Genomic DNA, 22,704 nt, shown 5'->3' on the forward strand with positions numbered 1-22,704 from the left:
TGGTCTCCAAATGCCACTGTCATTTATGTCTCCGCCCCCCCCCACCCCAATCTCTGCCTGTAGACTTACGTGAGCTAAGTGTGATGGGTGTGTTTAGTTGTTGTTTTTCTTTTAAGATTTATTTATTATGTATACAGTATGCATCAGATCACATTATAGATGGTTGTGAGCCACCAGGTGGTTGCTGGGAATTGAACTCAGGACCTCTGGAAGAGCAGCCAGTGCTCTTAACCGCTGAGCCATCTCTCCAGGCCCCCTGTTTTTTTGTTTTTGTTTTTTAATCCCAGTTTGGTCCCCTAAGTCTCCATCCTCTAGTTTCAGTTTTCCCAGTGCTGAGAGAATGTAGGCAGGTGCTACCAAGCTTAGCTGCTTTAACATTTTGACTTAGAAAGCCCAAGGACATTTTTATAGTTACAGCCTGTCCAGAGGGGCCAGCCCAATACAACCGTAGCTGCTGGGGAAGACGAGTCCTAGGGGAGCACAGACCAGTTCTGGGTTTTGGAAGCAGTAGGTTCAGAGAGGATGGAATTAAAAGACAACAGGGACCCAAACAGAGGAGGTTGCTGAGGAGGAGATGGCATTGGTCCCAGTCAGAGGGGCCAGGAAGGCTCAGGACGTCTGCTTTGGGTTTCCTGTAACTGTTGGGGATCTCATTTGCCTAACGGGTATCTTTGGTCCTGAGCCTTCCTGGCATTAATTACACAGCTCCATCTAAGAGGAGCTGCGCATGAGGAGGCCTGGCTCAGAGAACTTTCCCTTTACAGGGTCTGGAGCAGCTGGGTCATGCACAATACTCCTTCCTGCTTGAATGGACACAAGTCTGACTCCACTAGCAAATAGGGAGGACAGATGTGTCTTACGCAGAGAGAATAGCTGCAAGGTGGTTTTGTTTTGTTGAGTTATTTTGTTTGTTTGTTTGTTTGTTTGTTTTGTTTTTCAAGACATGGTTTCTCTATGTAATAGACCTGGCTGGCCTGGAATTCTCTTTGTAGACAAGGCTGGCTTTGAATTTAGAATGCTGGGATTAAAGGCGTGTGCTACCACGCCCAGCCTTCTGTTGGGTTTTTAAGACAAGGTCTCACTATGGACCCCCCCCCCCCCGCAACTGCTAATGTAGATGTGCTTGACTCTGTCTGTCTGTCTCTGTTTTGTTTTGTTTTTTAAAGATTGATTTATTATGTTACAGTGTTTCACCTGCATGTACACCTGCATGCCAGAAGAGGGCACCAGATCTCACTGTAGATGGTTGTGAGCCACCATATGATTGCTGGGAATTGAACTCGGGGCCTTTTGAAGAACATACAGTGCTCTTAACCTCTGAGCCATCTCTCCAGCCCTTTTTTTGATTTTTCAAGACAGGGCTGTAGCACTGGCTGTCCTGGACGCACTCCACAGATGAGGCTGGCCTTGAACTCACAGAGATTCACCTGCTTTTGTCTCCGAGGTGCTGGGATTAAAGACAGTTCGAGGCTAGCCTGGGTTACACAAGACCCTGTCTCAAAACAACATCAGAGCCATTGAGATGGCTCAGTGGTTAAAAGCATGTGCCACCAAGCCTTACAACCTGAGTTCCATCCGCAGCATCCATATGGTGGAAGAAGAAATCTGATTCCTGAAAGTTATCCTTTGACTTCCAGGTGCATGGCCTTACATAAATGCATCCACACACATAGGTATAAACAGCAATAAAAGCCAGGAGACATGTACTGGAGCCAAGAGATGTGGACTTCCATATCCCTAGGTAAAAAGTTACAGTGTGTGTGTGTGTGTGTGTGTGTGTGTGTGTGTGTGTGTATTCCAAGTTTTAAATGTTGGCATTCATTTCCCTGTTGGTGTGGCCTCAGGTCCAAATGGTACCTGCTCTACTGAGGGCTACAAGAAGCAAACTGAATCCCACCCATTCATCTGGCCTCACCATTCAGGGTCACTGTACTGAGAAGAGTGGTCTCAGAAGTCATAAGAAATGTCAAGTGCTCCCTGCTCAGTTCTTTGCAACCAAGGTGTGTGTGTGTGTGTGTAAAACAGGTAGGTGCATGATAGCTAAGCCCAGCAAAAAGCAGCAGCTCCATTTCACACCCACTAAAGTTACTAGCACCACTTCAGACGTGAAGGCTCACATAGCATAGGCTTTGGCAACGGCTGATGACAGGCTTGGGAGAGCATGGGAGCGCAGACTGAAGAGGCAGCATTCTTGATCCGTCCTGTCCTGCAGTGCTGAGAGCCATACCTTCCCCTCCAGACCTCCATTTCCTCCTAGTGGCTTATGCCAGCCCTTCCAGCCTGGAAGACTGGAGGGAAAGGGAGTGCGGGTGGAGATTGGAGAAGTCCGTCTGGGGTCAGTCCTGGCTCTGCAGTGTGCTCTAGGCCACACTAACTCTTCTGGGTCCTTCTGTTTTCTTGTGTGATGCAGAGACACAGATACAATCCCACAGGAGGCTTATTTTGCAGCACCTAGCACATGGCTGGCAATGAGTCAACTTGGACTTTATTTGGATCCTATTAGAACATTTAAAAAACTTTTTTTTTAAAGACAGGATCTCACTAACTCTGGTTTGTAGACCAGGCTGGCCTTAAATTCACAAAGACACGTCTGAGTCTGCCTTCCAAGCACTGGGTTTAACGGTATGTGCCACTAGATACAGCTGCTAGAGTTTTGTTTTGGTTTTGGTTTTTGGAGACAGGATTTCTCTGTGTAGCTTTGGCTGTCCTGGACTTGTAGACCAAAATGGCTTCAAACTCACAAGAGACCCACCTGCCTCTGCCTCCCTAGGTGCTGGGTTTACAGATGTGAGCTCCCACACCCAGGTAGAAGGGTTTTTTTTTTTTGTTGTTGTTGTTGTTGTTTTTGGTTTTTCGAGACTGGGTTTCTCTGTGTAGCCTTGACTGTCCAGGACTCACTTTGTAGTCCAGTCTGGCCTCGAACTCACAGCGATCCACCTGCCTCTGCCTCCCGAGTGCTGGGATTAAAGGCGTGCAAGTTTTGTTTTGTTTTGTTTTGTTTAATACCACCCTCCACTGGACCAAATCTCCTTCCCTCGTCATTTCCTGGAAGAGAAAAACCATTTATTTGCCTGAGGTTTGCACCAAGGAAACAGGATGCCTGGGGGATGTGCATCTCTAGCTGCCTGTTTGAGAGGGAGCAGGCTGAATCCTCCTGCCAGCTACACCTACAGCCTGCTCTTTTCCTCGCCACAGTCAGGAGCTGCTGAGGTGGCATCGACCTGAAGATAAAAATCTGTGGGGGTTACCCACTGATTCCGGGGCAGGCCCTGCCTGCTCTGCCAGTCCTAGGGTGGACATGCATACTCTGGATGTCTCTCCAGGACACCTTCTTTGAGGGTATAGGTGTGAGTTGTGGACGATGAGCAGATTTTGTCATACGTAAATGGAACCGACTGGCAAGTCTTCCTCATACCTGGCTTACATAACAGGGCTTCTTAGTGGATTTTCGAGAACACAGGCTCTTCAACAGTGAGGGAAAGGGATTCAGGGAAGGCAGGAAATAGCACAGTTGTGACCTTAGGACTCAGCTAGCTTTGGGATTGCTGCTGGGCCTAAGGTGGAGGTGGCCTTGGGAGGTGCACCATCTAAGGATGCCCCCAGAGACCTGGCCTGGGAGTGCATGCCACCCCTGGGCCTCCGCAGGGCCTTCTCTCCTGTATGGATCCTCTGGTGGTGGAAGAGGGCAGGGCGCTCACGGAAGGCCCGGCCACACTGTGCGCACACGAAGGGCTTCTCACCCGTGTGGATGCGCCGGTGGCTGAGCAGCACTGCGCCCTTGGCAAAAGCCTTGCCGCAGTCCCCGCATCGGAAAGGCCTTTCGCCAGTGTGTAGCAGCTGATGCTGCGTGAGGTTGGAGCTGTGGCTGAAGGCACGGCCACACTGTGGGCATGAGAAAGGCTTCTCTCCAGTGTGCACGCGCTGGTGCTTGAAGAGCGAGGAGCCTTGGCTGAAGGCTGCGCCGCAGAGGGAGCAGGTATAGGGCTTCTCGCCGGTGTGCGTGCGTTCGTGTTGGATGAGATGCGAGTTGCGGCAGAAGCGGCGGCCGCACTGCGCGCAGGCATAGGGTCGCCCTCCTGCATGGATCTTGCGGTGCTGGCTGAGGTTGGAGCCGTGGCTGAAGGCCTTGCCACACTCGCTGCAGTGGAATGCCTTCTCCGCCGTGTGGATGCGCTGATGGCGCACTAGCGAGGAGCTGTGTCGGAAGGCCTTGCCGCAGACCATGCATGCATAGGGCGTCTCCCCGCTGTGGATGCGCTGGTGCTGGGTCAGGTGTGAAGTCTGGCTGAAGGCCTTGCCGCACTGCGTGCACTCATATGGCCGCTCCCCCGTGTGGGTGCGCAGGTGCTTAAGAAGGTCTGAGCTCTTCACGAACACCTTGCTACACGCCCGACATTCGAAAGGTTTGTCCCCAGAGAGAAGACCCGGACCGGCCTGGAGGGCCTCGCCCAGCTCATCCCATATCGGGAGCTCTGGAACATTGTGGTCTCCCTGAGGCTCATGCCAAGCCCCACTCATCTCACGTCCCTCCCCGGCCCCATGGAGGTCTGCGATGCTTTGGAAGGTTCTCCCAGGGGTTAGCTGCATCTCTGGCTTTTGCTGCTCGGCTACCCTTGGCTGCTTCTCTGGGGCCACGAGGTCAGAGAGGGACGGACCATTTTCAGGAACCCCTCCTGGGGAAGTCAATCGCAGGCTGACAGTTGCCTCACTGCCGCTGGAACCTAGCAGGAGCTGTTCCCAGTAGATCACGGACACCCCTGTGGGTTTTCTCTGCAGAGACGGGGAGGCGCTCTGGTGTCCCTCCGGGATTTTTGTATCAGGGCAGGCACCAGCAGGAGGAAGGACACCAGTAGGCATCCCATCAGGCCTGTCACAGGTGATCCCTGGAAGTGGTGCATCTCCAGAAACATGTCGGTCCCTTGCATTGTAACTGGATCCTGAAGGCAGAGGCAAGACAGTTACCTGGCTCAGGAAGTGACCAAAGCAGGCTGCCTGGGCAGTCAGGGGGACCCTGTGAATTGAGTGTGAAAGGGCTGGGAGAGAAATAGAGGCATAGGCTGGCCCTAGGAGGAGTTGGTAGGGAAGAGTTTGTCCTGACAGCTGTGACCCTCCATGGTCAAGAGACTGCACTGGCTGTCCTGGGGTCTCTCAACCATGCACTCTCTAGTTTGCTTTCTCTGTCCATGTGTTCATCTCTTGAGTCTATGCACTGATTATCAATCCTGTTTGCAGACTGCCTTTCCCTGGCATTATCCTCACACTACAGAAGGGTGTCCTGGCTGATGCTGCGTGCACAGTGCCAGCAACAGCCCGGCCAGGAGAAGTGTTCAGACAACAACTGGAGAAAAGGGATGACAACAGATGGGAACAGCTCGCTGTGGAAAGTGAAGCCACACGGCACCGGTGGTGATGGTGGGGGCTCAACGGGTGTAATCTCCTGCATGGACACAGCATCTGGGCCCTTCAAGTTTTACCTTTAAGGGCAGGGAAGGCCACAAGATGAGAGTGTCTGTGATTCCAGGAAGGGAACAGAGTAGTAACCCAGGCTGGCCCTGAGTTCACCCCAGGTGGCGCTCAACTCACCAAGGCCGGATCTCCTGTGGGTCCTCCTGCCTGGACTTGTATTTGTCCTGTTGGGAACCCAGGGTTCCTCACCACGCTGGAGTTGGATGATCACACGAGGCCGGGAGACAGAGAGTCCTAGGAAGAGAGAAGGAGGACGTGAGGCCAGCCCCAGCTCAGAACAGGCCAGCCCCAGGAGAGAGCAGGATGTGGGATATCATGGGTATCAACCACGTAATCTATGCACCGAAACCCCAACGGCCATACCACACAGGAGAACCAAAGGACCAGCTCAAGGGTTCCCATAAGGAACCAGTGGATCAGCCGATCCAAAGGAAGGTGCTAGAACCTAGGCACAGAAGACTGTAACCAGCCAGCACCCCAGGGATATAGGAAATGGTTGAGTTTATTAGACTATATGTGCTCGGGGTCCCCAACCTTCCTGTCACATGCCCGTGGATAGAGGGCCCTACTTATAGACAGCTAGGGAGGAGAGGGGACAGGTGTAATGTGCTCCAAACCTAGTGTGCTCAGCTGGCTGCCATACCTGGTCCCAGCTTTGCTTCCAATGGAGGACTCAGGGCTTTACCTATGGAGTCTACAAGTGCAAAGTTTTCCAGCATTACATGGCGGTACAGGGCCCTCTGGGCTGCATCCAGGAACATCCACTCCTCCCGGGAGAAGTACACAGCCACATCCTCAAAGGCCATCAGGCCCTACAACAGCAAGAATAAGATAGTGTCTGTGCCAGGAAAGGACCAGGTCTCTGTCCTAATGGCTACCCCCCCCCCCCACACACACACTCCCATGTTTCTCGGACACTTATCTTCCTTCCCTATAGTACTGGTCCAGGGGGCGGAGGCAGGTGGATTGCTGTGAGTTCAAGGCCAGCCTGGTCTACATTGTGAGTTCCAGTACAGTCAGGGCTATGTAGAGAGACCCCGATCTCAAACAAGTTAATTAAAAAGAGAAAGAACGGGGCTGGAGAGATGGCTCAGAGGTTAAGAGCACTGTCTGCTCTTCCAAAGGTCCTGAGTTCAATTCCCAGCAACCACATGGTGGCTCACAGCCATCTACAATGTGATCTGGTGCCCTCTCTGGCCTGCAAGTGTACATGCAGGCAGAATGCTATAAATAATCTGAGAGAGACAGAGACAGAGAGAAGCAGGCATGATGGCACATGCCTTTAGTCTCCAGCATTTGGGCTGGAGAGATGGCTCAGCGATTAAGAGCACTGACTGCAATTCCCAGTACATGGTAGCTCACAACTGTCTGTAGCTCCAAAATAGGACATCCTCACACAGACATACATGCAGTCAAAACACCAAGGACAGCCAAGGCATACAGAGAAACCCTGTGGTGGTGGTGGTGGGGGTGGGGTAGAGAGAGAGAGGAATAAGTAGTTAATCTCAGCCTGTGGGGTGGGGGTAGAGGTGGGCGCGCCTTCGCTAACCTAGTAGACAGACAGGAAGTCAATCCTTCTTCCCTCTGTACCAAGGCTCCATTTCCTGTCTCCACTCAGCCACCTGCTGGGCTCCTCCCCTCAGCCACAGGTACCACAAGCCTTTCTTTGCTCTCAAGTCCTAAGTGACCACCCCTGACCAAGCCCGTGAAACTTCTCTCTTTAGTATTGCTGCAATGAGACACCATGACCGAAAAGCAAGCTGGAGAGAAAAGGGTTTATTCGGTTTACATTTCCACCAAAAGAAGCCAGGACAGGAACCAAACAGGGCAGGAGCCTGGAGGCAGGACCTGATGCTGAGGCCATGAAGGGTGATGCTTACTGCCTTGCTTTACATGGCCTGCTCAGTCTGCCTTCTTCTTCTCCTTCCTTTCTTCTTCCTCTTTTTTTTTTTTTTTTTTTTTTTTTTTTTTTTTTGGTTTTTCAAGACAGGGCTTCCCTGTGTAGCCTTGGCTGTCCTGGACTCGCTTTGTAGACCAGGCTAGCCTCGAACTCACAGCGATCCGCCTGCCTCTGCCTCCTGAGTGCTGGTATCGAAGGCATGCGCCACCACCGCCCGGCCCAATCTGCCTTCTTATGGAACCCAGGATCACCAGCCCAGGGATGGCACCACCCGCCATGGGCTGAGCCCTCTCCCACTGATCACTAGTTGAGAAAATGCCTTACAGCTGGATCTCCTGGAGGCAGTCTCTCAACTGAGGCTCCTCCCTCTCTACCGACTCTAGCTTGTGTCAAGTTGGCACACGAAGCCAGCCAGGATGATCTCTCTCTTCCATTCCTAGGTCCTGTTTCAAAACACCAGGATAAGTTAACTGGACATCCAGCACTTCAGGCCCACCAAATTGGTCCCCTCTGGGACTTCATACACGCCTGATCTTTCCCACATCTACAGTGGCGCCATCCTCCCAGGTGCAGAAGCTGACAAGTGGGGGAGTACGTCACACAAACCTGAGGCATCAGCAAGTCTACCCATAATTCAGCTGCTTTAATGGCTACCGTTACTCCCAGTGGTCCAGGGACCACCATCATTCACATGGACCGTGGGGTCCTAGCCTTCGTTCTACATGAAGATACATCCTCCATGTCTGTTCTACACTGAGAAAAAGATGCTTTTAAAAACCTTGACTAAGCCGGGCGTGGTGGCGTACGCCTGTAATCCCAGCACTCAGGAGGCAGGGCCAGGCGGATCCCTGTGAGTTCCAGGCCAGCCTGGTCTACAAAGCGGGTCCAGAACAGCCAAGGCTACACAGAGAAACCCTGTCTCCAAAAACCAAAAACCAAAACCAAACAAACAAAAAACACCAAAACAACAACAACAACAAAAAACCTTACTAGGGGCCAGGCACAGTGGTTCACACCTTTAATCCCAGCACTTGGGAGGCAGAGGCAGGTGGATCTCTGTGAGTTCGAGCCAGCCTGGTCTACAAGGTGAGTCCAGAGAAACCCTGTGTTGAAAAACTAAACATACAAACAAACAACAAAAACCCTTGACTGGGGGGTCTGGGTGTGGTGGTATATGCCTTTCATCCCCGAACTCAGGAGGCAGAGGCAAGTGGCTCTCTGTGAGTTCAGAATCAGCCCAGTCTACATATCAAGTTGCAGACCAGGTAGATTTACATAGTGAAACTGCCTTTCTAAACAAAGCAAAACAGAAACCCCAAAACCTGGAGCCAGAGAGATAGCTCAGTGGTTAAGAATGTGAGCTATTCTTTCAAAGGGCATGAATTCAGCTCCCAGCATTGATATTAGATGGTTCACAAGTGCCTGTAACCCTGCTCCAGGGGAACCAACACTCATGTGCATATGCCCACACGGAAATGCACATAATTAAAACATTTCAAATTGCCAGGCGCGGTGGTACACGCTTGTAATATAGCACTCAAGGCAGAGGCAGGTGGATCACTGTGAGTTCGAGGCCAGCCTGGCCTACAAACCAAGTCCAGGACAGCCAAGGCTACACAGAGAAACCCTGTCTCAAAACACCAAAAAATAAAAAGTAAAATAAAATCCTAACTGGGAAACTGTTCAGTTAGTCTGTGTTTAAAGGACTCTTTTTCTTTATTTCTTTTTATTTTGTTTTTAAAAAAGATTTATTTATTTTATACAGTATCCTGCCCACACGTGTGCCTGCCCACCACAGAAGGCACCAGATCTCATTACATGTGGTTGTGAACCACCATGTGGTTGCTGGGAATCGAACTCGGGACCTTCGGAAGAACAGATGGTGCTCTTAACCTCTGAGCCATCTCTCCAGCCCAGGACCCTGTTTTTCAATGCTTTTGGGACAAAGTCCCAACTCTTCTGCCTGCTATTTCGAACACACAAGATCTCTCTTTCTTCTTCATCCCACATCTAAATTGCTAAAAACCCAAGCTGGGATGTAGCTCAGTTTGCAGTGTTTGCGCCACGCCTTTAATCCCAGCACTCAGGAGGCAGAGGCAGGTCTACAAAGCGTGTCCAGGACAGCCAAGGTTACACAGAGAAACCCTGTCTTGAAAAAAAGAAAGAAAGAAAGAAAGAAAAGAAAATTTGCAGTGTTCGCATGATATGCACAAGGCCTTGGGTTCCATCCCCAGTACCATATAAACTGGGAGTAATGGTGCCTGCCTGAAAGTGAAGGGAAGTGGAGGCAGGAGCTATTGGCTATATATCTAACCTGAGGCCAGCCTCAAAAGAACAGACACTGCTTTCAAAATATGTCTCCCATTGGCTTTTGCACGTGTGAATCTTTCCCTTTAACTTCCTTCCAGACCCACTTGGCTTCCACACCAGCCAGCCTCTCTGATCTGGACTGTGGCGTCGGAAACAATTGTCTCCCTCCCCACAGAGTATCAAGAGGGCAAGCCAGGACGCCCGATGGGTCCACGGAAGGATCCTTACACTCACCCGCGCTGGATCTGTCAGCGGCGGCCAGGTTGCCGCCATCGGAATCTGCAGTGGGGGCGGGGCACGGCGGGCGGGAGAGCCCCGCATTGCCCGTCCCCGCCCACGGCCTCGCGCAGCCCACCGGGGCCTCAGTTTCCCGGTCAGACAAGGGCGTTGTACGCCCAGAGGACTTCTGGAGAGCTGCGGCTCGGGAGATGGAGAGTACTTGGCTTCAGCACGGCCCTTACAGTCTCGACAGCCGGCTACGAGCCAACAGGGGAAACTGAGGCTAGGAGGCAGGGCCGCCGGCTCTGCAGTGCCGACGTGTACCGAGCCACAGCCCGAAGTGGACAGCTACGAGCACCGTCCTCACTTGCTGTAGTCTTGTGTTCCCAGGACCTCCTGGAGAGTGCAGACTCAGCCAGGCCTTCCACGCACCGATCGTGATCACCCGTGTGGCCAGAAGCCGGGTCGGCCAAGTGACAACCTAGACCGCCGGAAGCCCCGCCTCCCCGGTCGCGTTGGCCCAATGTACGCTACGGATGCTCGGGGAAACGTAGTTCCTGCTGGCTTGCCTGAATGACAGGCGGTACTTTCCCTGTATCCATGGCCACGGCCAAGCATCTTTCCTCCATCTCCAGCCCTGGCCGAGTGCTAGCTTCGGCCGGCCTGAGCACAGAGTCTCCTGGGTGGGTCCCTACGCCGAGTAAGAGGCCCTGGACCAAAACCTGGAGATGCCGAAGTGGGAACTTGGCAGTTTCCGGAGGCAAGCGACACACGCCAGGAGCACAAAAGAAAAAGCGTCACGGGGAACCGCTCCCAAAGAGGCAGTGCAGCAGATGGGCTTAGTAGCACATGCCTTTACTCTCAGCACTTGGAAAGCAGAGGCAAGAGGATCACTATGAGTTCAAGGCCAGCCTGGTCTACAAAGCGAGTTTCAGGACAGCCAGGCTGTTGTTACTCAGCTGCCAGCACTAGAAGGTCGCTCACAACTGTAACTCCAGCACACAGACATATGTGCAGGCAAAACACCAATGCCAATTCACATGGGATAAAAATAAAATTTAAAGAAGTAGAAGAAGAAGAGGAGGAGGAGGGGAGGAGCTTTAGACCAGATCCAAATTCTGGTGTACGTCTTTTATCTTAGCACCCAAAACACAGAGAGGCTGGACTTTTCACGCCAACTAGGACCGGACCACATAACAAAATAACACCCCAACCCCAGCTAGGCCAATTTCCTGCTGTGCAGCCACAGGGACCCTCCCCCTCTTGTAAAGAAAGAAAGAGGCATGGTCAGTCTTTGCAAGCTTTTATTATTCAGACCCTAGCACAAATCAACCGTTTTCCTTCTACTCTTTGGCCGCTAGACCTAAGGCCACCTTGTTCTCGTCTTTCCCCACACATGACAATATCGATTCTTAATTCCCTTGGGACCAATTTAAGTGATACAATTTTGAAAAAGCAGGGCTATCTCAGTGTAGACTGACCCTGGTTTCGGAGGACAGCAAAGGGGTTTTCTCTGTATTGCACCACATGAGGAATGATGTTTTAGGGTTCTCATTTGTCCCGTGTTGAGTTCCTTAATTATATGTATGCTTTGTCTCACAAAATAGAAAAGCCTTTGGTTCACGAGTGGGCTGGTGCAGTTTCCAACACGAGGTAGGCTCGCAAACAGCATGAGCTGCGAGCTGGATGTGGAAGCACCTGAAAATCCAGTACTTAGGAGGGAGGGGGAGAAGGATCAGGAGTTCAAAGCAGCTGAGGCTATAGTGTGCATTGGGAGCAGCCTGAGCTACAGAGTGACACACACACACACACACACACACATACACACACACACACACCAGAAAGGGGGGAGGGGGGAAGCCAGGTGTGGTAGCACATGCTTGTAATCCCAGTAGTTTGGAGAAAGATTACAATGAATTCAAAATCAATTTTTACTATACAGTGAGTTCAAAAGCAGCCTGGGATACATAGGACCCTGACTCCAAAAGAAGAAAGTGATGCCGGGGGTGGTGGCGCACACCTTTAATCCTAGCACTCGGGAGGAAGAGGCAGGCAGATCGCTGTGAGTTCAAGGCCAGCCTGGTCTACAAAAGATTTCCAGGTTGTCCAAGACTAAATAGTGAGATCCTCTCTCAAAAACAAAACAAAACAAAACAAAACAAGGGCTGGGGAGATGGCTCAGAGGGTAAGAGCACTGGCTGCTCTTCCAAACGTCCTGAGTTCAACTCCCAGCAACCACATGGTGGCTCACCACCATCTGTAATGAAATCTGGTGCATTCTTGTGGTGGGCAGGTGCACATGTGGGCGTTCTGTATAAAAATTTTAAAAAATTTTAAAAATTTAAAAAACAACAAGCGGCCGGAGAATCAGCTTCATGCTTACTGATCGATCCTGCATAGCACCCAGGTTTGCTTCACAGCGCCCACCCAATCAGCCTTCTCGCACTGCCTATAATTCTAGTGACAAGGATCTAATACCCTGTGGCTCCCAAGAGCACCTGTACACACGTAATGCACACAAACTCATACAGGCACGTGTTACATACGTATACATACATAATGAAAATTTTAAACCTTTAAAAAATGGAAACAAACACAGCAAAGCAGTAGAAGCAGGCCCGGTGGTGGTCCATGCCTGTAATCCCAGCTTTTCTAGAGACTGAGGCAGGAGGATTACAAATTCATAGCCTCTGACATATAGTGAGTTCAAGGCCAAGCTAGGCAATTTAGTGAGATATTGGCTCAAATGAAGAATGCTGGGCGGTGGTGGCGCACGCCTTTAATCCCAGCACTTGGGAGGCAGAGGCAGGTTGATCGCTGTGAGTTCGAGGCCATCCTGGTCTACAAAGTGAGTCTAGGACAGCCAAGGCTACACACAGAAACCCTGTCTCAAAAAACAAAACAAAAACAAAAACAACAACAAAAAACCAAAAAGGGACTACCACAGGGTTTGTAAAGTGTACCTGAAAGGTGTAACTTCCCCTGCCCTTCTACCTATTTTCTTTCAGAAATCGGCCTAGTGTGCTTTTTCTGCACACTCTGGTCTTATTTTCCGAAGTCCCCTCCCTGCTATGTCATCTCTCAAAAGGAAGATTGTAGGCTGAAAAAGATGGCTCAGTGGGTAAGAGAGCTTGCTGAGCGGAGTTCAAATCCCCAGACCCTTGCTGGTGAGATTGCTACCAAACCCAGTGATCTGAGTTCAGTTATCAGGGACTGGCTACTGCAAGTTGTCCTTTGACAGCCACGTAAATACTATGGTAGGCACAAACAAATGTTATTTTAAAATTATCTTTTTTTCCAGGCACGGTGGCTCATGCCTTTCAATCCCAGTATTCGGGAGACAGAGTCAGGCAGATGTCTGTGAGTTCTAGCCTATCCTGGTCTACATAGTCAGTCTGATGCCACAGACAAAAGTCTCCAGCACCGATTTATAAAAGCCAGGATTGGCTGGCCACACCTGTAACCCCAGCTCTGTGAGTGTGGGAGTTATGGGCAGCTGTAGATAGAGAATCCCAGATTTCATTCAGCAGCCAGTCTAGTGAAAAATGGTGAATTTCGGTTTCAGTGATAGATCGTGTCTTAAGGCAACAAGACTGAAAAGGACACCTATTCTGAGTGAGCTCAGAATCCCCAGGAGCCTCATTAAGGTGTGGGGGCTCAAGCCAAGAAAGGTTTCAGACTCACTAAGTTTCAGAGGAATCCTGCTGGTGAAACTGAATTACTAGCAAGTTCTTCAGTGATTCGTTAGCACCTTTTTTTGGGTCAGAATCCGCCCGAATTTGAAGGGCACTCCAATGCCATTAAACAAAGGATCTCAGGGCACTGTGTGCTTGCAGGCTGTTGAGAGTTCTTCTGTCCGCCTACCTATGATGTCATTGCTTACCTGCCAAAACAATCCCACGTTCCTCGTTGTTTAACTATAGGAAAAGGCAGGAATGTTAGAGTTCTTCAGTCCGCCTACTTATGATGTCATTGCTTACCTGTCACGGGGGCGTGGCCCTGCCCAGGGCCATGTAAAAGAAAAAACCGTCCTTGTGGTCTCTCTCAACTGTATTTCCTCTCTCTAACACCGCCCCCCCCCCCGTCTCTCTCTGGGGTACCCCTTCCCATTTTCCTTCTCCTCCCATGCTCATTTAATAAACTCCGTATAACATAATACCTTATACCTCTGCTATATCTTATATCTTACTGCTTTGATTTTTAAATATAACACAGGGTATCTTTAAAAAGAAAGTCCTAAATTGCCTCCCGAGTGCTGGGATTAAAGACGTGCGCCACCACCGCCTTTTTATTTCGTGACATGCTTTATTTCGGGACTCCATTTCTTCACGTCCTCTGCGAGGCAGCCCGGGAAATGCCATCGAGAACACAAAGCTCGCTCCCCGCCGGCCGGATGCCAGGTTGAAACTTCATTTACCGTAAGGCCGTGAGGCTCAGACGACTTGGAGCCAATCACAGCCCAGATGGAGAGTCCCTTCAGGCCTTGTGTGCTGCGAAGGCGTGACTTCCTGCCGCATCCTTGCGGAGGTTTGTTTTGTTCCCTAGGTGGGTAGCATATTGGGACCCTGAGTCACGTTGTCCTTACGTTTAGTAGGCGCCACCTCGAGACCCAACCGGAAGGATAGCGAGGAGGACGGCACTTACAGCAAGTGCTTTCCGACCTAGGTCCCGGAGCTCTGAACTGGAAAGGGTGTCTATGGACTCCCCTCTTTCCTCTTTGCTTTCTAGCTTTACTACTGGAAACCGTAGGTTCACGTCAGGCTTAAGGTCCCAAAGCCCCTACTTTGCGTTATGTGAAGGGTTTCCCACTTCGGGAAAACAGTGAGGTACAGAACGCCGTTGGATGAATAGGGACGCCATAGGCAACTGCTGGGAAGTGAGGCTGAACTGGAGTGTTCAGGATCTGTTAGTGCTCGGGCAGAGGAGACGGGGTAGAGTGGCAATCTAAAAACCTCTGAGAGGTAGGGGGAGCCATGGAAGGGATGAAGCACTCTAGACGAGTGATCCCAAGCTCCCTCTGGCTGACTAGGGGCCATGAGATGTTTGGGGTGAACTCGAAGAAGTAGGGGAGACTCATAAGGATTCTATCTTAAGTGTCAATAGCACTTGTAGTTACTGAGGACAGGCTCCATGGGAGCATTTCTAGTTATCTCTTCCTTATTTCCACATCATAAAAGCTGGCTAGCTTGGGACTGGGGGGATAGCTCAGTGGTTAAGAGCACTGGCTGCTCTTCCAGAGGTCCTGAGTTCAATTCCCAGCAACCACCTGGTGGCTCACAACCATCTATAATGTGATCTGATGCCCTCTTCTGACATGCAGGTGTACATGCAGACAGAGCACTCCCCCCCCCTTCTGTGTGTGTGTCTTTTTTAAAAATCTGGCTACCTTGACAGCAGATGCAAAATCTATTTCTCCCACCTCCAAGTCAAGCTACAGCCATCACCTTCTTTTTTTTTTTTCCCGAGACAGGGTTTCTCTGTGTAGCCTTGGCCATCCTGGACCCACTTTATAGACCAGGCTGGCCTCGAACTCACAGAGATCCACCTGCCTCTGCCTCCCGAGTGCTGGGATTAAAGGCGTGCTCCACCACGCCCGGCTTATCACCTTCTTTTCTTTTTCTTTTCTTTCTTTTTTTTTTTTTTGTGTGTGTGTGTGTGCATTGGTGTTTTACCTGTATGTTCACTCGAGGGTGTCAGATCCTTGGAACTGCAGTTACAGACAATTGTTAGTGGTCGCTGGGAATTGAACTCAGGTCCTCTGGAAGAGCGGCAAGTGCTTTTAACCACTGAGCCATCTCTCCAGCCCCTTCTTTTTCCTCCTCCTTTTTCTTCCTCCTCCTTGACAGTATCTTATAGGCACACACCTACACATCTGGAATCCTCGTTCATCTGCATTCACATCTGTATACACATAGACCTTAGGCATACATAATAAACTTGGGGGGGGCAGTTTCAAAGCAGGGTCTCTCTGTGTACCCTTGGCTGTCCTGGACTCTCTTTGTAAACTACACTAGCCTGGAATTCAGAGATCTGCCTGCCTCTGCCTCCCAGAGTGCTGGGATTACAGGCATGTACCATCATGCCTGGCTAAATTTTTTTTTTTAAGGGGGCATCTTTAGGTTAGCATAGTGGATATCTAATTGTGACGGTTAAGGACCAGTTGACTGATCTGTGGTACATGCCATAAAGTCAGGGAAGAGGCGGATCAATGTTAGGGGAAGGTATATGTGAGAGAAAGAAATGTCCAAAAGGTGACTAAGGTCCCTGGGACTGAGGCAAATTGAGATGGAGGTAAGTTGATGGTATGGTCAAAGATTGCTGGTGACATTTTTGTTGTTTTCTTTTCCTTTCTTGCCTTTCTTTTTTTGCTTTTTGAGACAGTTTCTCAGTGTAGCCTTGGCTGGCTGTCCTGGACCCGCTTTGTAGACCAGGCTTGCCTTGAACTCACAGCGATCCACTTGCCTCTGCCTCCGGAGTACTGGGATTAAAGACATGTTCCACCATGCACCATGCCTGGCTCCTTTTTTGCCTTTCTATAGGCATTAGCTTTTTGTTTTGTTTTGTTTTTGTTTTTTGTTTTTCAAGACAGGGTTTCTCTGTGGAGCCTTGGCCATCCTGGACTCACTTTGTAGACCAGGCTGGCCTCGAACTCACAGCGATCCGCCTGCCTCTGCCTCCCGAGTGCTGGGATTAAAGGCGTGCGCCACCACGCCCGGCTGGGCATTAGCTTTTTTAAAGCCACTTTCTGTGGTGCCTGGTTGTCTCTGCCAAGCTGTTGGTATAGCTCAGTGGCTTGGGGCAGATGTAATGAGGCTGGGTTTTGAATATTGCTTAAGGAGGAGAGATGTATACTGTGGCTGGTAAGGGGACAACATGCAGAACTTTGGGTCCCAAATCAAATTAGTAAGAACCTGAAGCCAGATACTGAATCAAAGCTTTGATTTCATTCACCACTAATAATGGTTTTGTTGAAGCATTATTCAATAGGGTTTATATCATATGCAACTATGACCTTTTTTTTCCTTCTTTTTTCTTTTCTTTGTTTCTTTCTTTCTTTCTTTCTTTCTTTGGGGGGGGGTTTTGAGACAGGGTTTCTCTGTGTAGCCTTGGCTCCTGGAATCACTTTGTAGGCCAGGCTGGCCTCAAACTCACAACAACCCACCTGCCTCTGCCTCCTGAGTGCTGGGATTAAAGGTGTGCGCCACCACTGCCCGGCCCCAATAGGTATTCATTTCTACAAAGGGACTTGAGAGTCAAGTGGTAACACTTTGCATCCTTAGGGGCAGTGCAAGTAGCAAAGAAAGATCCAGATCTTGGGAGAGAAAGAGGGAGCAAAACAGTCAACATGGTACCCACTGGATGGACCTCCTCAAAAGCTTCAGCGGAGCCTCAAATCCAGTTACTGCTGTAAATCCACTTTTAAGATGATAGCATTTTTGACTATTCCGCAAGCTCCCTGGTAAGCCTTGACATTAAATGTGACTTATAGATATGGGCTTCCAGGAAGACCTTGGATGGAGAGAAATGCTGAGGAAACCGAGAAGAGCCACATTGGAAGAGTAATGTGTTGTTACTAGACTGGAGATGGGATAGACACTAGTGAATGAGGTGCTTAGTGTACACATATAAACCGGGCATGGTGGCGCACTGCCGTAAATCCCAGCACTCAGGAGGCAGAGGCAGGCGGATCGCTGTGAGTTCGAGGCCAGCCTGGTATACAAAGCGAGTCTAGGACAGCCAAGGCTACACAGAGATAACCCTGTCTCGAAAAACCAAAAGAAAAGAAAAAAGGAAAAAAAAAAAAAGAGGAAAACGCTGGGTGAAGCAAGAGCATTTGTAAAGGTGGTCACTGTATAGGCAAAGGTGCTAAGAATAGATTTCATACACAGGTGCTTGCCATCCACAAAGTGCAGACTGCATCAAACAGTTAAGACCAAGCACCAGTGGCAGCAGGCTATAGTACCGGCTTTTCGGGCATCACTATGGAAACATTGCTCTGCTTGGCTGCCACCCTAATGGGCTCAAGTAGAGAGACTGGAGCATAAGCCGCTATGTGATGCAAGTGCTTTGCCATGAAAGACAGGCCTTGGGATCATAAGCTACGCCCACACTCGGAGGGAGGAAAACAGTCTCACTGAACTGGTCTTCTTTTTCTTTCTTTTCTCTCTCTCCCCTCGCCCCTCTTTCTTTCTGAGATAGGGTTTCTCTGTGTAGCTCTGGCTGACCTGGACTCACTTTGTAGACCAGGCTGGCCTCGAACTCACAGAGATCCTCCAGCCTCTGCCTCCCGAGTGCTGGGATTAATGATGTGCACCACCACACCAGGCTCAGAACCAGTTTTCTTTTTCTTTCTTTTTACCATTAAAAAAAAAAAGATTTATGTATCTCTGTATGTAAGCACCCTGTTGCACCTATGCCTGCACGGCAGAAGAGAGCTACAGATAAGGTGTCAGTTTCTATTACAGATGGTTGTGAGCCACCATGTGGTTGCTGGGAATTGAACTCAGGACCTTTGGATGAACAGCTAGTGCTTTTAACCGCTGAGCTATCTCTCCAGCCCCTCAGAAGCAGTTTTCAACAGCTAAGGACACGTATCAGCTCAAGACATGTTATGTGGATGCCAGGAACAGAAGAGCTGAAGTATAAAAGGAAAAATCGAGTGGCTTGGAGAACAGCAGTTAGAACTCACGAGTTAGGGGACAGTAAGAAGAAATGTCAGAATTGGGCAGGGAAGACTGAAAGGACATATCGCTATGGTAACGGGAAAGAGCGCACAGCCACGCCCACACCTGATTTGCATTCACAGTGAATGGCTCTCTGGCCATAGCTGGATTACAACTACGCAAGTTTCCTCTTTCCTGCTTTGGAGTGTGGAAGTAAGAGATTCCTAAGGAAGACCAAGTAGTTTGTGGGAAGTCAACCCCAGGTCAAGGTGATTTATCCCATGACAGATCATAACAGTGTCGCGAAAGCCACCTGTGCAGTTTTGTAGCTGGGAAACACAGCATCTTGTAAAAATAAACGTTCGGGGAAAGGTCTCCGAGGCCCCACTCAAAGGCCATGTCAGCGCTCATTATAGCGGAGAGAAGCAGGCCAGGAAACGGCCGGGCGATGGTCGTGACCTCAGACCTGGAGGTCTTTCCAAGCCTATCTCTCGGTAGGATGGAACATATCCCCATAGCCACGGTGGACGCGCTCGGTCTCTGCTTTGGAATCCCGCGAAGTCATCAGGGCTCTGGGGAAGGACTTGTGCCAACTTCATGGAGGCATAAAGTCCTTCCTTTTTCGGCTCTGGTTTTCGCGACCCCTAGAAGCTGTCTTGTCACTGCTGCCATGGCCACTGGGTAGAAAGGGGCTGAAGTGAGGGGTCAGACGCCAAAAGTCCCGCCTCCTCAACGAAGCAGTCGGGAAAATAACTCCCTGTCTACCTTTGGCCTGCCTGGAAACGCCCTTCTGGGTTTTCATTGGCCAGCGAAAGGGTTCCTGCTTGAGGCATATGTGTCGCGAGATCAATAACGTAGATCCTTTTGTGTCATGGTCATCGTGGCAACAGCCAAAATGTGATGGTTTCTGGGAAACAGTGTGGCATTGTCTGAGGACCCTGAGCCAATGAAACTTCAGAGTTAAGGGTTAAATCCGGAGAGCAGCAGTGGACTGGCGGAATTTCTGGTCCCTTTGCTGCCTCTGTGTTGCATCCTAGGGCACTTTCCCTTACCAGCCCCTGGTACTGGACTGGAAGGGACAGACGGAGAGTGCCGGGATGTGGCGTAACCCACCGCTAGTGTGTCAGCCTTCCAAAACCTTTCCACCTCTGCAACCTTCGTCAAGGAGGCTTCGTGATCTCCTGCTCTCGGCTTTAGTTCCCACGGATGGAGATCGAGAGCCTGAGGGCCGGTGTCCTCCACTTCACCATGTCCATCGGAAGTGTGAGGGTTCGGACATTCCGAAAGGATCTGCCCAGCCGCTAGTTTCTGATAGAGCTGGTTCCTGATGGATCCAAAACTGCAGTGAAGAGAGAGTGCCCAAGTTCTCGTCCAGAGACCTGGGACCTCACGTTCCTGGACTCTTGTAGGAGATGGTATCCAAAGCTTTCGGGTTTCGCCTGTGTTGTATATGACTATCCTCTGAATCAAAGAAACTAAAACAACAAATAACCCGCCTTCTTTGGGTGTGTGGCACAAGCAAAAGTTCACCCCAGCTGGGTGTGTCCATGTACACATCTCCTCATAGACGGAAGAGTGAGAGGACGATGACCAGCCTCCCCCGGGGACCCAAAGACCACTCAGGATGACCAAAGTCAGAATTAAAGAGTCTGGTTGGCCACTACCTAGAGAAAAAACAACAAACAAACAAACAAACAAACCACTTCCCATAGAGCAGCCTCCAATGCATTTTACAGGAGCCTTTTAAAGGCAAAGAACACAGAAAAAAAACGACATACTGCTTGGCAGTTGCAGAGAGAAGTAAAACAAACCAGCAGTTTTGACAGAAACCAAAGACGTGTAGTTAGTTGGGGCATTTTGATCCTGAGTTTCTAGAACAAGGTTGGGGATTTTCCCCCACGGGATTCCCCCACCCCCCCACCCCCATACTGCTTACTGGAGAACAAACAGAGGATGGCAAGGGTGGAGACGGGAAAGCCAGCAAGGAGGTAACTGCAGTAGTTTCAGTGTGTGCTTCTGGTGACTGGTAAGGAGTGCCTGTTTAATCAAATAAATAGCCGATGTTGGGATCTGCTTAAGTTGGGGCAACTGGATTACCTGATGTGGGTCCGTGGGAAAAAGAGATCTCAAAGTTGACCTTTGTTTTGGGCGGGAATATAGAAGTTCGCCTAAGGGAGAAAATCATTGGGTTTTGTATTGCAGCTGTCTCAAACCGGAGATGGCCAAGGATGGATGACATCCATTATAGGCAGCTGTAGGTTGGGCTCAGAATACTGACCAAGTTTGACAGAGAGAGACCACCTAGCACAAAACAGTGAGGCATAGGCCGGGGGCGCGGGGTGGCACAGGCTTACAATCCTACGAGAGGCTGAGGCAGGAGGATCAGGAGTTCAAAGGCTTGGATTACAAAGTGAGTTTCAGGCTAGAATGAGTAATTTAGCAAGAAGACCCTGTTTCCATTGTAAAGCATTTGCGTAGCATGGGCAAAGCTCTGATATTGATCCCCAGTGTGCCTCCACCCCCCACCCCACCCCCCCACCCCCGCCAAAGAAAAGGTGTGGTGAGCCGGGCGTGGTGGCGCACGCCTTTAATCCCAACACTCAGGAGGCAGAGGCAGGTGGATCACTGTGAGTTCGAGGCCAGCCTGGTCTACAAAGCAAGTCCAGGACAGCCAAGGCTACACAGAGAGACCCTGTCTCAAAAAACAAAATAAATAAATAAATAAATAAATAAATAAATAAATAAGAAAAGAAAAAGAGAAAAAGAAAGAAAGAAAAGAAAATGAGGGTTTGGTCAGGCTGGTCAAGTACCAGAAACAAAGGATCAGTTTCCACTGAGTCCCTAGAAGCCATGGGCAGGTAGGGAGTCAGTGGATCAGCAATTGGGATGTTAGACCAAGGACAGCTGTGAAGAAATTACCGCATAGCAGAAGCAGAGAGGAAGACAGAGGGAAAGGAGATTTGCTCATGGCTCTGGGCAGCTGAAGGTGGAAGTGGAACGACACGGAGGAGGGACAAAATGACACGGAGGGTTTGTAGACGTTCTGAAGCATGACAACCTTCCGGAAGAGGGTGTGTGAACTAATGTGTCCTGGGCCCAGCTAGAGGCTTTTTTTTTTTTTTTTGGTTTTTCGAGACAGGGTCTCTCTGTGTAGCCTTGGCTGCCCTGGACCCGCTTTGTAGACCAGGCTGGCCTTGAACTCACAGCGATCCGCCTGCCTCTGCCTCCGCCTCCCGAGTGCTGGGATTATAGGCGTGCGCCACCACGCCCGGCTTTCCCAGCTAGAGGCTTAATGGAGAAATGAGATCCCAAGAGGTTTTGTTGTTTTGTTTTTTGTTTTGTTTTGTTGTTTTGTTTTGAGACAGGGTGTCAGGTAGCCTAGAGTAACCTCAGACTCACTGTGATTCAGAGATGGCCCTGAACTCCTGGTCCTTCCTGCCTTCACTTCCCAAGTCCTGGGATTACAGCCTTGTTAGTCACCATGCTTGGCTCCGTGTTCCTTATGTTGGAGAGACACGCAGACACTGGTCGGACCAGAGTGGTGTAGATACCACTCACCTGCACACTTGCCTGTTCCTCTGGGGCAAGCTGGTCTGACTCCTGTGGGCTAGTAGGACTTTGAAGGCGTGGCACCAGGGATGTCAGGCTAATGTCTTCTGAGCTGGAGGTTGAGTAAGATGAGCCGTGAGTAAGCGAGAGGAAGATGAGCTACGAGGATCCTAAGATGGCAACGACTGGCAACGTGGCAACACTGAGCCACAGGGCCGTGGCCTGGCCATAGCCATGGAACCGTGGGATTCTCAGCCCTCTGTTCTCCCTCTGCCTCAGGTGTTCCGTCAATGCAAAGCACGGGGACCTTCAAAGATGCGGCCACACCCTTCTCCCAGGAGTGGGCTCCTTGGAGCAGCCCAAAGGCACCTGTTCTACCAAGCGACTCTGGAAGAGAAGGGGCTCGTGCCATTACCTGATTTGACCCTGTGGCCCGCCTCAGAGGTCAGAGGTCGGCCTCTAACTTCTGTCTTTTCTCCATCCCAGGATCAGGTTATCCTAAAGCCAGATGCTGGACACTCTTCTGACCCAAGTGCCCATTGCAGGTGCCCTAGGTTCCGGTACTCTCTATTTGTGCTTCCTTTGCCTCTTTCCCTA

The 22,704-nt window shown here is 50.3% G+C and overlaps 1 protein-coding gene and 1 long non-coding RNA gene across 4 annotated transcripts in view; one reads left to right on the top strand and one right to left on the bottom strand.

Annotated features, from left to right (window-relative positions):
* Positions 1-2,839: 2,839 nt before the first annotated feature.
* ZNF324 (zinc finger protein 324) lies at positions 2,840-10,398 on the bottom strand. Of its 2 annotated transcripts, none has more exons than XM_084771499.1 (4): positions 9,911-10,398; positions 6,152-6,278; positions 5,584-5,700; positions 2,840-4,937 (listed from the first exon to the last, which is right to left on the bottom strand). In XM_084771499.1, the coding sequence occupies exons 1-4, from the start codon at positions 9,995-9,997 to the stop codon at positions 3,520-3,522; spliced, it is 1,749 nt and encodes a 582-aa protein (XP_084627625.1). In that variant the 5' UTR covers positions 9,998-10,398; the 3' UTR covers positions 2,840-3,519. The 2 variants fall into 2 exon arrangements, with proteins under 2 accessions (XP_084627625.1, XP_084627624.1); XM_084771498.1 differs by having other exon boundaries at positions 6,110-6,278.
* A 3,689-nt stretch (positions 10,399-14,087) lies between these two features.
* LOC311591661 overlaps positions 14,088-22,704 on the top strand; it is a 42,046-nt gene continuing 33,429 nt past the window's right edge. Inside the window, exons 1-2 of one of the 2 annotated variants that reach the window (XR_014777156.1) lie at positions 14,088-14,422; positions 22,387-22,704. The exon at positions 22,387-22,704 is cut by the window's right edge and continues 211 nt beyond it. This is a non-coding gene — a long non-coding RNA (uncharacterized lncRNA). Of the gene's footprint in view, positions 14,423-21,678 lie in introns of those variants that run through there. The other variant, XR_014777157.1, reaches the window with a different exon arrangement.

The sequence above is a fragment of the Acomys minous genome (genome assembly GCF_964271855.1).
Source record: "Acomys minous genome assembly, chromosome: 20".
NCBI lineage: Eukaryota > Metazoa > Chordata > Mammalia > Rodentia > Muridae > Acomys > Acomys minous.

Coding starts and splice junctions, on each gene's coding strand:
- ZNF324 (XM_084771498.1), bottom strand. CDS start 9,997: ATGCGGGGCTCTCCCGCCCGCCGTGCCCCGCCCCCACTGCAGATTCCG. Junction 6,279..9,910: donor CGCTGACAGATCCAGCGCGG/GTGAGTGTAAGG, acceptor TTGCTGTTGTAG/GGCCTGATGGCCTTTGAGGA. Junction 5,701..6,109: donor GGAAGCAAAGCTGGGACCAG/GTATGGCAGCCA, acceptor CTCTCTTCCTAG/GACTCTCTGTCTCCCGGCCT.